This window comes from Colletotrichum abscissum, assembly GCF_030869225.1.
Source record: "Colletotrichum abscissum strain IMI 504890 chromosome Unknown Scaffold_16.1, whole genome shotgun sequence".
Classification (NCBI taxonomy): domain Eukaryota; kingdom Fungi; phylum Ascomycota; class Sordariomycetes; order Glomerellales; family Glomerellaceae; genus Colletotrichum; species Colletotrichum abscissum.
This window is the reverse complement of record NW_026850054.1, coordinates 982,925-995,473: the sequence shown is the minus strand read 5'-3', so window position 1 is coordinate 995,473 and position 12,549 is coordinate 982,925. Positions and strand designations below refer to the sequence as shown.

General features: G+C 46.1%; 3 protein-coding genes across 3 annotated transcripts; 2 read left to right on the top strand and 1 right to left on the bottom strand.

Annotated features, from left to right (window-relative positions):
- Nucleotides 1–2,817: 2,817 nt before the first annotated feature.
- CABS01_07655 (oxidoreductase) lies at nucleotides 2,818–4,363 on the top strand (the record flags this gene model as incomplete). The annotated part of the gene is made up of 7 exons (XM_060541017.1): nucleotides 2,818–2,871; nucleotides 2,938–2,982; nucleotides 3,042–3,089; nucleotides 3,147–3,616; nucleotides 3,672–4,080; nucleotides 4,154–4,227; nucleotides 4,282–4,363. 7 exons carry the CDS (start codon nucleotides 2,818–2,820, stop codon nucleotides 4,361–4,363), a joined length of 1,182 nt encoding a protein of 393 aa, XP_060403185.1.
- Nucleotides 4,364–6,671: 2,308 nt separating this feature from the next.
- CABS01_07654 (uncharacterized protein) lies at nucleotides 6,672–8,039 on the top strand (the record flags this gene model as incomplete). The annotated part of the gene is made up of 1 exon (XM_060541016.1): nucleotides 6,672–8,039. The coding sequence occupies one exon, from the start codon at nucleotides 6,672–6,674 to the stop codon at nucleotides 8,037–8,039; it is 1,368 nt and encodes a 455-aa protein (XP_060403184.1).
- A 245-nt stretch (nucleotides 8,040–8,284) lies between these two features.
- CABS01_07653 (multidrug resistance protein 3) lies at nucleotides 8,285–12,402 on the bottom strand (the record flags this gene model as incomplete). Its single annotated transcript, XM_060541015.1, has 3 exons — nucleotides 8,285–9,177; nucleotides 9,264–11,609; nucleotides 11,667–12,402. 3 exons carry the CDS (start codon nucleotides 12,400–12,402, stop codon nucleotides 8,285–8,287), a joined length of 3,975 nt encoding a protein of 1,324 aa, XP_060403183.1.
- Nucleotides 12,403–12,549: the final 147 nt, after the last annotated feature.

The following is a 12,549-nucleotide window of genomic DNA, read 5'->3' as shown; positions in this document are numbered from 1 at the left end:
CGCGTAGTTAAAAACTTTTAATTATAGTACTTAACCCCGCTTAACTTTTTATTATAATATTTTACGACTTTTAGTTATATGGCTAACTAAGAACTTTTAGCTATAGCGCGCTATATAGTTAGAGCTAAAAACTTTTAGTTACGGCGCCTCCGAGCTCGGGCTACTGCCGCCCGCTTAATTAACTTCGGCTACCCCGCGACTTTTAGCCGCGCCGCGCATTAGGCTAAGGAGCGCTCTAAAATCTTAAATATTCCTAAGCCCTGTTTATAAATCCGAATTAAAGTAAAGAAGTACTTATTAATATATAAGTTTAGTTTACTAGCCTAACGCCTTCTATAAAATAAAATAAAGTTTTTAAAGTTAATTATATTATAAAAATGATATTAGAATATAGAGTTTAAAACAAACTTAAAGAAATAAGTAATTAAAATAAAGTTTTTTATTTAAAATAAATTAATTTTAACTTAGAATATCAATAATTCTAACTTTATTATTATATAAAAGCTTAATAAAATAAGATTTTAAAATAGAAGAAAATAAAGTTTTTCTAAGCCTAAGTATTATACTTACGTAGATACGAGACTTAGGTTCGTAATTTTTAATATTAATATTAAGATCCTAAGTTGAAAAAACTTTTTTAAAAATAAAAAAACTAAAATATATATAAAGATTATTTATTAATTACGTAGTTTTTATTTTATTTTTATATATTAAAATAGTTATAAGTAGAGAAGCTTATTATATTTACATAAGTTATAAGTATATTATTATATATTATTCTATTAAGAATCTATATATATATATATATAAATACTACTAACTTAAAAATATAATATAATTTAATAATACGTATAAAGCTTTTATTAAAAAAGATACTTTTATAAAATATCTAGCTATTTTATAATATAAACTTTATATAAATTAATAAAGAGCTTTATATTCTATATAGTAGTTTTTTTTCCGGCTTTATAAGCGCAAAAGATCGACCTTAACGGGATTACGCTTTTAAAGGAAATTATATAATACGGTTTATTTTTTAATTATATAATATACGTAATATACCCTAAGTACGCGCTTAACGTAATATAGTAATTTTAATACGAAAATTACTATATAATTCGGGATAGGTAAGCTACCCTCTTTATGCTATTTATTAATAATAAGCTAAGTAATATATTTATATAGCGGTACTGGCTAAAAAGGTTAATAATAAAGGTTGGCCGTAAAAATTAGAAGCGGCCCTTAATTATAGAGGTTCTAAATTTTAATAATAACGTAGAGGTTTTTAAAGAAAGGGCTAAAAGGGCTAATATTTAGTTACTTATACTAAAGCTCGTAAAAAAAATTTTTATCCTTATTATTTTTAATATTATTTAAAGCTACTCTCTATTTAAACTAAATAAATTTACTAAATAACTTATTAAATAAACTTATTAAACGAACTTATTAATATATAAACTACTACTTATTAAGAACCTACTTTATTAAAAATGCCCCTTAATAGGTCCCCCTCTTTAGGGCTCGATAGATTCTTAGGCCCCCTTAATACTTTAATTATTATAATTAACGTAAATATACTTAAAGAGTAGCGTAGTACTTTTTAATAATATAAAATCTAACTAAATAATAATACGAACGTTATAAATAGCCGGGTTAATACGGATATTAAGATCTAGTATATTAATATTAATTTAGAAATTATACTTTATAAAGTTAGAAATTCTTTTAATACGGGCTATATTATAAATATAAAAGAATATATAAGGGGCCCCCTAACCCTTAATAAGAAGGAGTATATAATATGAGATTTAGCTACTTATACGGGCTAGTATTAAGAGGTCTTATATACGTTAGAGTGAGTATAGCTTGCTCTTTAAATAGCTAGAACTTAAAGGACTTTATACGGGAGAAGGTCGGGAGCTATTAATAAAAAAAAATAACGGTCGAGTTAGTTAATTATTATTTTAATTAGTAATTAGGTATAGAGCGCAATATACTCAGTTTTCCTTAATACGTAATATACGGTACGGCCCCGGCAGATTGCTCTATTAAGGGGGTTTTATATTTTATATTTATTAAGTTATAAGACATTTTTATAAATATTAATTAGTTTTAAAAAGAATTATAATTAAATAAACTCTACTTACGTAATTAACTAAATATATTATAAATTATATCTTATATTATAATTAGTATTACTTGAAACCTTAATAACTATTTATGCTTAGTAGCTAGTTAAGTAATAAACGTTCTTATTAAGTAGCTCTACTCTAGCGCTAATATCCGAAACGATCTCTAAGGACGGAGGTCCGGGCTCTAAGTCGTTAGGAAGGCGATCGTATATAGATATCTAATCTAGCTAAGGACAGCCGGTCTAGCTGAATTGCCGTGACTAATTACCGGTGCGGCCCCGCTAATCCGAGCACGTTCTCATGTATTTCATCGGCGACGGCGTCTAAGTCGGCTCCGACTCTTTAGTTCCGCCGCCAATTCCAAACAAATCGAACGTGAGTCGGGCAAAGTGGGGGATAATGCAAGCTGTCTCTAAAGTGCTGAGAAAGATCTAATCAGATTTACAATTATAAATCCGTGCGGCGGCCATCGCCGGTAGGCCGCTTGCGACACACTGTCAACTCGCATTTGACCCACAGCGCGAGTCTCGTAGTACGAGCCGAGCTCCGATTTCTTAGTAAAAGACAATCTGTTAAAGCCGGGTGTCCCTTCAACTGAAGCTTCGCACTCAATTGCTCCAGCTGCCAATCCACACATTTCTACCCCACGACTTCGGATATCTCAACTACTGCTCGATCAATCAAGATGCTGCAACCCTTGAAGAACGTTGTTGTCCTCGGAGGATCATATGTCGGTCTTGTAAGTGTCTCTTTGTACTTAGGGTGTTGTTTATAGAACAACTGCTAACAGCTCGCCGTGAGTCAGGCCGCTGTGGGCGAGCTTGCCGCTGCTCTGCCAGCATCCCACCGCGTGAGTGAACTCCGCAAAAACAACTTTGAAAAGAGTAACGACTGACTTGTAGCTGGCAGATTTTGCTGATTGAACCGCACAGCCACTTTCATCATCTCTTCGCATTTGTGAGTTGCCAGTATTGGCACTGCATCGTTATGATTTATGACTAAACCGTGATTCAGCCTCGTTTCGCAGTTCTGCCAGACCATGAGCATAAAGCCTTCATTCCATACACAGCAGCTTTCTCAAAGTCATCCGACCCATCGCGGCACCAGGTGATTCAAGCTCGCGCCAAATCTCTCGGCCCCAACTCCGTCATTCTGGATAGAGGATGGCAAGGTTCAGGTGAGATTCCATTCGACTATTTGGTTGTCACAACAGGCACCAGATTGCCAAGCCCAGGAACCATGCCCGGTGATGACAAGCCATCGTCGGTCGACACCTTGAGAGCGCATCAGCAGTCGGTTCAGAAGGCGTCTTCTGTCATTCTCATCGGAGGCGGCGCGGTGGGCGTCCAGATGGCTACGGATCTTAAGGAACTTTACCCTGAGAAGGAGGTGACTCTTGTTCATTCACGAGAGCATCTCATGCCTCTATACCACACCAAGTTGGATGAGATTATCAAGGCTCGATTCGAGGAGTTGGGGATCAAGTATGCTCATCAGCGTGACATCCTCGTCTCAATAGTAGTTGACATTTTACTTTAGGTTGATCACCGGCTCCCGCGCTGTGATTCCTTCCGGCGGTCTTGCCTCCCAGACTTCAGTCAAGCTGCAAGATGGTCGTGAACTCTCAGCGAATCTCATCATCCCCGCAACGGGGCAAACACCCAACAACCAGTTCCTCCAGGATCTCAAGCAGACTGGCGAGATCCCTCTTGTAAACCCGGCAAACGGCTTCATCAAAGTGCGACCGACACTGCAATTCCAAGACCCAGCATACCCGCACATGTTTGCTGCTGGTGACATTGCCGACTCTGGTGCGCACAAGGCTGCTCGGCCTGGCGCTGGACAAGCGAAGGTAGTCGCTCAGAACATTCTGGCTATGATCAACGGCCAAGAGCCGACAGAGCACATTGTAGTTACTCCGCCAGCAATTCATCTATCATTGGGACTGGTGAGGCCACACCCACGGGTAACTGTTGAAAAGAAGTCGCACTGACCGAGACCTCCTTTTTCCCCCGACATAGAAAAAGAACTTTGTGTTCAGAAACCCCGATGTTACAGCAGGACAGACTGAGCCAGCAGTCGTGCCGCGAGAAGAGTAAGTTACTACCGTTTCATGGCCAACCGCTACCGAGTACTGACTTCTATGCAGGGGAACAGCGGACATGAACATTGATGGCGTGTGGGAGCGAAGAGGTGTTCGTGTGACCGACCCTAGAGAGTACCACCTGTAATAATAGAAAGAGGGGAGGCCACCCACTGTTGTAAGAACCTGCAGAGAAAGACGGCAAGATATTCTGATGCACAATGCACCGGTCATTAGACAGACTTAGAGGCCGATCAAACAGTTGTCGCTAACCAGTATATGTCGACCAAAGAGAAAAGGCCAATCAAATAAAAGAGAAATCCTGTTCCAGACGTGTTTTCAAGCGGAGCCGATAACAAAGACGGGGGGTTGTTCAACAGATTCACTGTTCCGGGAACGGTTCCGACAAGTGTCGGAATAACGCCACAAGCTCAAACCTGGTCGATGTCCAGGCTAAGACTGCTAGTCAGCATCGTAAATACTCTCAAAATACCTGACTCTCCTATGTATCGCTAGAAATCTGATAAGTGTCAAATCGAACGAATTTGGGGTGACAAAGCCTGTTGTGTATACGAATCCTGCTTTATTAAATCGTTACTACGCATAGCCCCCCGCTAAATGTCTTCTCTTACTTCCCATCGCCGTCCTCATTTGTAAGATAAGGGTCTAGGCTATTCATAACTTCTTCATGTCCGAAGCATTCTACCAAGTCCCAGGCTATTTGGTAAGCACCTTATCCCTCTAGGGCGCCATCTTCCAACAACAGCTCGACTATTCCACCATGACCACTTTCAGCAGCTAACATCAAAGCGCTAAACATATGGCTTTGCCTGTTCTCATATGCCTGAGTCTCGTGTTGTAGAAAGATTTGTACCATATTGTACCTCCCAAGCTCGGCAGCCCATGCGAGAGGTCCGTCATTGGAGCAATATCCCCAGAGATCTGCACCATGAGCGAGCAACAGCTTTACCATTGCCTCGCTTTGACTCTCAAACGCAAGCATCAAGGGCTTAAGGTGTTCCCGATTCCTAACCAGTAAGTCACCCAGACATACACATTCGCCTACAAATATACGCGAATTCCTCACAGGATTTGATCAAACATCTACACAAGTCTAGTAAGGCTTTGACTTTGTTGACGAAGTACTGTGCCAATAACGAATTCTATCACCTGTTCGCCGTATTCTAGCATCGTGACATTCGCAATTCTCGCTTGACATAATGGCCTCAACTTGAAGTCACATTTATACCGCCGAGAATGGACTTTCATTCTTCCATCCTCAAGTACAATAGAGGTCAGCAAATCCAGCAAGTAAATCTACCATTATAACGCCTCATCTTACTTATTCATGGCATAAGATTATCCAGACATCATTTTTAGTAAGTTAAAATGCAAAATAACTGCACAAATGAGCATATTGCCAATACGGCCGGTTACTATCTATAAACTCTACGCCGAATCCGCTCGAAACTGCGCACTTTAGGACTCTAGAAACTCCGACCATTACTCCAGGCCACCCCAAGTCGATCGCGCGTAGAATGCTAAGCCCGCTGCCTGACAACAGTAGGATAATAATGAAGAGGCAAGGATGCAATTTCGGTGTGGCTAAAAGTATGTGGTTTGGCTTTTGCTAGAGCGGCTTATCAACTTAACACTGAGTGATGCTAATGAAGTTTTGCTTTGCATTACCCAGAGAGGGTGTCTCTTTCCGTGCATTCGGTGTAAATTTCCCCAATGAAGTTAAAGAACATTAGAGTTCGCCACGTCTCCACAAGAAAACCTATCCTGGACGTGGTCGTCAAGCTGCCTGCCCCTTCAGGTTACTGTCGTGGTAAAACTACCCCGTACTGAACAGGCGCTAGCATTCTATTCGGACTTATAAACTCTCACTTTGCAGGTACGGAAACGACCTAATCACTACCTTACTTGGCACGTCTACAGTGAGTAAGGCTGTTTGAAAAAACGTGGGGTATTAGGAACTTGAGCTACCTAGTCACTTAGAGGTTTTGTGTCATTACGTATCGGCTTTTAGGCTAAATAGATTGATCTGCGTGGATACGAGGTACTCCCGCAATTTTTACATCTATGTATTGTCGTGCGGGAGGACTGAGATGCATTTTACATGTAGGCTATCCTAAAATTCACGGAGATCTCCCTTTTACCCGCTTTAGTGTGAACCATTGCCGTCGTTTGGTTGAAGTTAAAACACAATTCTATTATCCTTGGTCATGTTGCTCACGCGCGCCAATACTATCATTCTCTGCTACTTTAAGTTGAATGACTGAACCGCACGAATGATGTTTCTAAAGTCATGCTTCATTTGAAAAAGTGCATATAGAGTGATCCTGATATTTATATTTCGCCGTCCACTTCTGTGGGAAACGAATCCCATTAAGTAACCAACGCGACTAGATCTAGAATCTTCATGATTAAGTACAAACATCGACACGTTCAGCATGATGTATTCTTCTAAGTACTGGGTCAATCTTTCTTTTTTACTGGCTCTAAGTCTCTCTCCTTTTGGCTCAGGAATCGTCAGAGCAGACAATCCGATCATCCAGACCGATTTCACAGCAGATCCGGCGCCGGTTGTCTACAATGACCGCGTCTACCTCTTCACCAGCCATGATCAGGATTCCGCAACCACTTGGTACAACATGAAAGATTGGCTGCTATTCTCGTCAGCAGATATGGTCAATTGGCAACATCATGGCTCACCAATGAGCCTTGAAACCTTCTCCTGGGCTACCGTAGACGCGTGGGCAGGGCAGGTAGTTGAACGCAACGGCAAATTCTACTACTACGTCCCCATCAACCGCGGCCCTACCTGGGCGACCTTCGCCATCGGAGTGGGTGTCAGCGACAAGATCGAAGGGCCGTATAAAGACGCTATCGGCGGTCCGCTTCTAGCCAACGGCCAATTCGACCCTACTGTCTACATCGACGATGATGGCCAGGCGTATCTTTATTGGGGCAATCCAGACTTATACTACGTCAAACTGAACGAGGACATGATTTCCTACAGCGGTGACATCGTCAAGGTACCCCTTACAACAGATGGCTTCGGCGATCGCGGTAACGGACAAACTATGTACCAGGAGGGGCCTTGGTTCTACAAGCAAAATGGCCTCTATTACATGGTCTACGCAGCCAAATGTTGCCCTGAGAACATCCAGTACTCGACTAGTCCAAGCCCGACTGGACCTTGGACCTACGGCGGTATTGCTATGGCTACTGGAGGAACGAGCGACACCAATCACGTGGGAATTGTAGAATTCAAGGGCAAGCAGTACTTTTTCTACCACAACGACGCCCTTCCCGGTGGTCAATCCTACAAGCGATCTGTCTGCGTCGAGAGTTTCAGTTATGGAGCGAATGGAACCATTCCGCAAATTCCGATGACATCCGAAGGTGCAGCACAGATTGGCTTCTTGGACCCTTTTGTCCGTCAAGAAGCCGAGACGATCGCCTTTTCGGAAGGCGTTGAGGCTCAAATCACTGCCTCTGGTGGCATTGCCGTTGCATTCATCAACAGTGGTGATTATATCAAGGTCAAGGGTGTTAACTTTGGCACTAGGGGCGCGAGCCAATTTCGTGCCGCTGTCTCATCTGCAACCAATGGCGGCCGCATTGAGTTGCGTCTTGACAGTCGCAGCGGACAATTGATTGGGACGTGTACCATTGGGAATACTGGGGGTTGGCAGACATGGTCAACTATCACATGCCCTGTGAGAAATGCGATTGGCAAACATGATCTTTTCTTTGATTACATTGGTAACGGCACTGAGTATCTGTTCAACGTCGATTGGTGGCAATTTTCGTAGTGCTTGAGTTGTCAAGACTCCTATTTAAGTAGGTAGCTATGTATTATGGGAGCTTGAAGCCCGATCCCGTCAAGGTCGATCTTTTGCGCCTATGAAGCCAGCCAAAATCCACTACATAGGAGATGCCAGTCCGCATTATATCTTCTTCAAGCCTACCCTTGTGTCTTCAATAACGCCAACATCATTTACAACTCAGTCGATGACACACGCCAGTCTATTCATGTATCATATTGGGGCTACCTCTGTTAGACAATCGCGACAACCTCTCTGTCCAGCGATTGAGCCAAGACCATCTCATAGTACATTCCCCGCCTCTGGAAAAGTTCCTCATGAGTGCCGTCCTCAGCAACTTGGCCTCTGTGCAGCACAAAAATTCGGTCGCAGCGCTGTATAGTCGACAGGCGATGAGCCACGGCAATAGTGGTCCGGCCAGGCTTCTCTCGCGCGACCGCCTCGATGGCAGCTTGTACCAGCACCTCGTTGGCGGTGTCTAGGGCGCTAGTGGCTTCATCAAAGAGCAACACCTCCGGCTCGCGGATTAGCGCTCGAGCGATTGCGAGACGTTGGCGCTGACCCCCGGAGAGAGCGACACCGCGGTTTCCGACGTCGGTCGCGTATCCGTCGGGCAAGCTGCTAATAAAATCATGCATGTTGGCCGAGCGGCACGCGCGCTCCACGCGATCATCTGCGTCGGGCGCCGCCGCTTCATCGTCTGGAAGACCAAGGAGAATGTTATCCCGGATGCTGCCCTGGAAGAGCGCGGTATCCTGCGACACAAGGCCGATGCGGGAGCGGTGAAATTGTACGTCCAAATCTCGGATAGTTGTGCCCTCAACGAGGAGCTGTCCAGAGTTGATGTCGTAAAATCGCTCTAGAAGGGCAACAATGGTACTTTTACCGCAGCCCGAGGCGCCTACGATGCCAACGGACTGGCCCCTAAGGATCTTGAGATTGAGACCGTGTAGTACAGAGCGATTTGGCCGGCTGGGGTATGCAAAGGTCACGTCGCGGAATTCGATGGCTACCCGGTTGTTCTCGCTCTCCGGCAATTCCTTGACGCCGGAGGAGGTATTGATGGGAGGCTGCGATATGCGCAAGTCAATGATGTGATTTGCCGCCGAATGTGCTCTCGAAACGTCTGTTACAAAGGTACCCGTTAGTATTCTAGTCTTTCACTGCCTGAAGAATCCGACTTGGGATGTGTGGCTTGATGAAGCAACTTACTCGACGAAAAGCCGAACAGAACGCCGCCCGATTGCGACCCCATAAGCACCGCCATGAAGACAATGAAGAATGTTCGCATATCGTAATGACCCTCAGACAACAGCTTTCCGCCATACCAGAAGGCCAGGCCCGTCACGGCCATGTTGATACTTTCAGCGAATGCGTGAACAACCATCGTAATCATCTTGCTACGTAGTTCCCGACTGGCACACTCATCAAGACGAGACTTGAAGCCGTTCAGAACCTTGTCTTCCAATGTCAAGCTAGAGACGGTACGAATGGCGCCGACAGCCTCGGATGCAAAACGAGCGCTTTCCAGGTACGTCTGTGTCAGGCGGTCCTCGTTGGCCATTTCGAGTCGCAGGCGGAAGAAACCGGCACCGAAAAGTGTCGGCATGCCGCCTGCAATGACGACCAGACCCAGACGCCATCCCATGGCGACTGCCAGAACAAAACACGAGACTATGTCAACAAATATGACGATAATAAGAGCGAGGTTGGTGGACAGCAAGTTTTGAAGCCGCTGAGGATGCAGGGAGAGTCGGCTAGTCATCTCGGACGCACCGTGGCCCGCGGTGTCAAAGAAAGAAACATCCTGCCGCAACATTGCGTCGAAATATCCCCGGCGGTAGAAGCGCGTGGTGTGGAACGATGCTATAGTCCAGAAGAACCCGACGCCGAGGTAGCACACAAAGACACCTAGGCTGAAAACGAAGTACATCAATGCCCAAAAGTTACCGCGCTCTACCAAGTAGTTGCCGGGAAGAAGCTGCAAAGTCGGGAGACTGGACCCGAAAAGGACTGCCTGCGCGGGGAATAGGCCACCACCAGCTGCCGAGGATAGGATGCCAAAGAGCCAGACTGGCCAGATGTGCCAGTGCTCCTTCCAGATGATAATTTTGAGGCACTCCGCGATGGAAAGCTTGCGAGAAACATCTGCGTCTTCGTCCTTGGTTTCGTGTTCAATCTCGACTGGTTCTGCGGCAGGATAAGATTGCCTGCTTGCAGATTTCGACAAGACCACCGGTTTGTCATCTGCACTGTCGACTGAGCTATCGTCCCGGTATGGAACTTCCGAGGGCTCGTATGTCTCTATACCCGCTTGTGCAGCTGCCGCCTCGCCTGTATGGAGTGTCTGAGCATTGACGAGCTCGTGGTACGCCCCCCTTAGATCAAGTAGCTGCTGATGGGTACCCTGCTCAACAACCTCGCCCCGACTCAGTACAACGATCTTGTCGGCCTTCTGGACCGTTGAAAGTTTGTGCGCAATCATGATTGTAGTCCGCTGCTTAGAGACATTGTCAAGGGAAGCTTGTACTTTTCTCTCTGCCGTAGGATCCAGGGCTGATGTAGCTTCGTCGAGCAAGAGGATCTGCGGGTTGGAGATGACACTCCGGGCAATGGCAACACGCTGCTTTTGCCCTCCACTCAACAAAGCGCCGCGTTCTCCAACCTTGGTGTCATACTTGTGCGGCAGCTCCTGGATAAACTCGTCCGCAAACGCCTGGATGCACGCTTGTCGGACAAGTTCTCTCTTCTCGGGCTCGGGGAGATCGTTCATGGGAGTTCCGTATAGTCCATGGACTACATTGTTGTAGATCGTGTCGCTGAAAAGGACTGGTTCTTGCTGAACAAGGCCGATCCTCCCACGCAACCATCGAAGGTCAAGGTCAGCAATTTCATGGCCGTCCAAGTGGATAGATCCGCTAGTTGGGTTGAACCACCGTTCGACCAGTGCAACAATCGTACTCTTTCCAGAACCAGACGCACCCACCAATGCCGTGACCTTTCCAGCCTCAAAGACTAGGCTGGCGTCACGCAAGACTTGAACAGAGGGCCTTGACGGATAGGCAAAGCTGATGTTGCGTAGCTCGACCAGGCCTTCACACTTGTCAGGCCGCTCACCGGTGTCGGCCAAGGGATCGATCTCGGACTTGCGATCAACCACCTCAAACATGCCCTGAGCGGCAGCTGAAGCCTTGGCAAAGTCACCGAACCCTGGGGCCACGTTGGAGGCAGCGTTTGTACCCAAAAGGACCGCGAGCAGCACTGAGATGATTTGCCCACCGCCACCGATCTCGCCGCTGTTGAGCAGCTTTACACCATAGAACCAGGCAAGGGAGTACGCACAGTAGATCGTGAAGAACTCCACACTCCACTGGACGCCGATGACGGGACCCTTGCGGAAGCCGAGCTTCTGCGCCCCTGCCAGGTAGTCGTCGTACTTGCGGCTCAGCTTCGCACTGGCATTGTAAGCCGTCACGATGCGGGTTGAACCCAGAGCCTCCTCAACCAGGCCACCGGCGCGGTTATATATCTCTAGGATCTTTGCCTCAATCTTGGCGTCTGATGGTGAATTCTGATTAGCGCTGAGCAATCAATGCAGGAGGACAGCACACTTACCGAGGCCAAAAGTGATTTTGAACCCGATGAAGAGAATGGGCAGCGAAGTAGCCGTGACAAGGGTAAGCTTCCACTGCCGCGTGAAGGCTACCACAAAAGCGGCAACGAACATGGACATGTTCTGGATTAGGCTGCCGACCTTCTCGGTGCTGCCGTTTTCCACCATGTCAGCGCTGTTTGAGATGGTGGACGCGACGGTGCCAGGCGCACAGGAGTCGATGAAGGAAACATCCTGTCGGACCATCGACCGGATGAAGTCGACGCGAAACGCCCTAGTCACACGAATGCCCACAAGACCGAAGCACGTGGAGTGCACGTAGACGAGAAAGAAGCGGCCGATGAAGAGATAGAGCAGCCAAAGGGCGTTCTTGGACATGTTGCGGTAGAGGTCCTGTCCCGAAATACTGCCATTTTCATAATCATTGAACTGATTCACAGAGGAGCCAAACACCACTGTCATCAGTGGAGGTAGGATACCGGAGGCGATAGCAGCAATTAGGCCGATGAGCCGGAGGGCGTGATCCAGCGATGTAGAGTAAGACCAGTGCACGCGGAAGAAGAAGTGGAGCGACCCGGGCTTCTTCCCTTTACTGTCTTTTGCTTTGCCATCGTGAATTTGGTCCTTGTCGCTTGTCCCATTGTCGACTTGGCCTAGTTCGCTGTTTTTGGAGTTGACGGCGGTGTCTGTCTTGGCGAGCGTGGCAGGGGGGGCCGACTTGTCTCCGAGGTCTGCCATCTAGGACGTTGACGTTCGCGCAAGTGCTTGCGACCGTTCTCGCCAAAAATTCTTGTGAACAAAATAGAGGACTTTTGCCGAATAAGGTTGGTCGGTAGAAGCCCAGTTGTTAGAAAAGAAATCCAACCACAGCCGTAGAGAAAACAG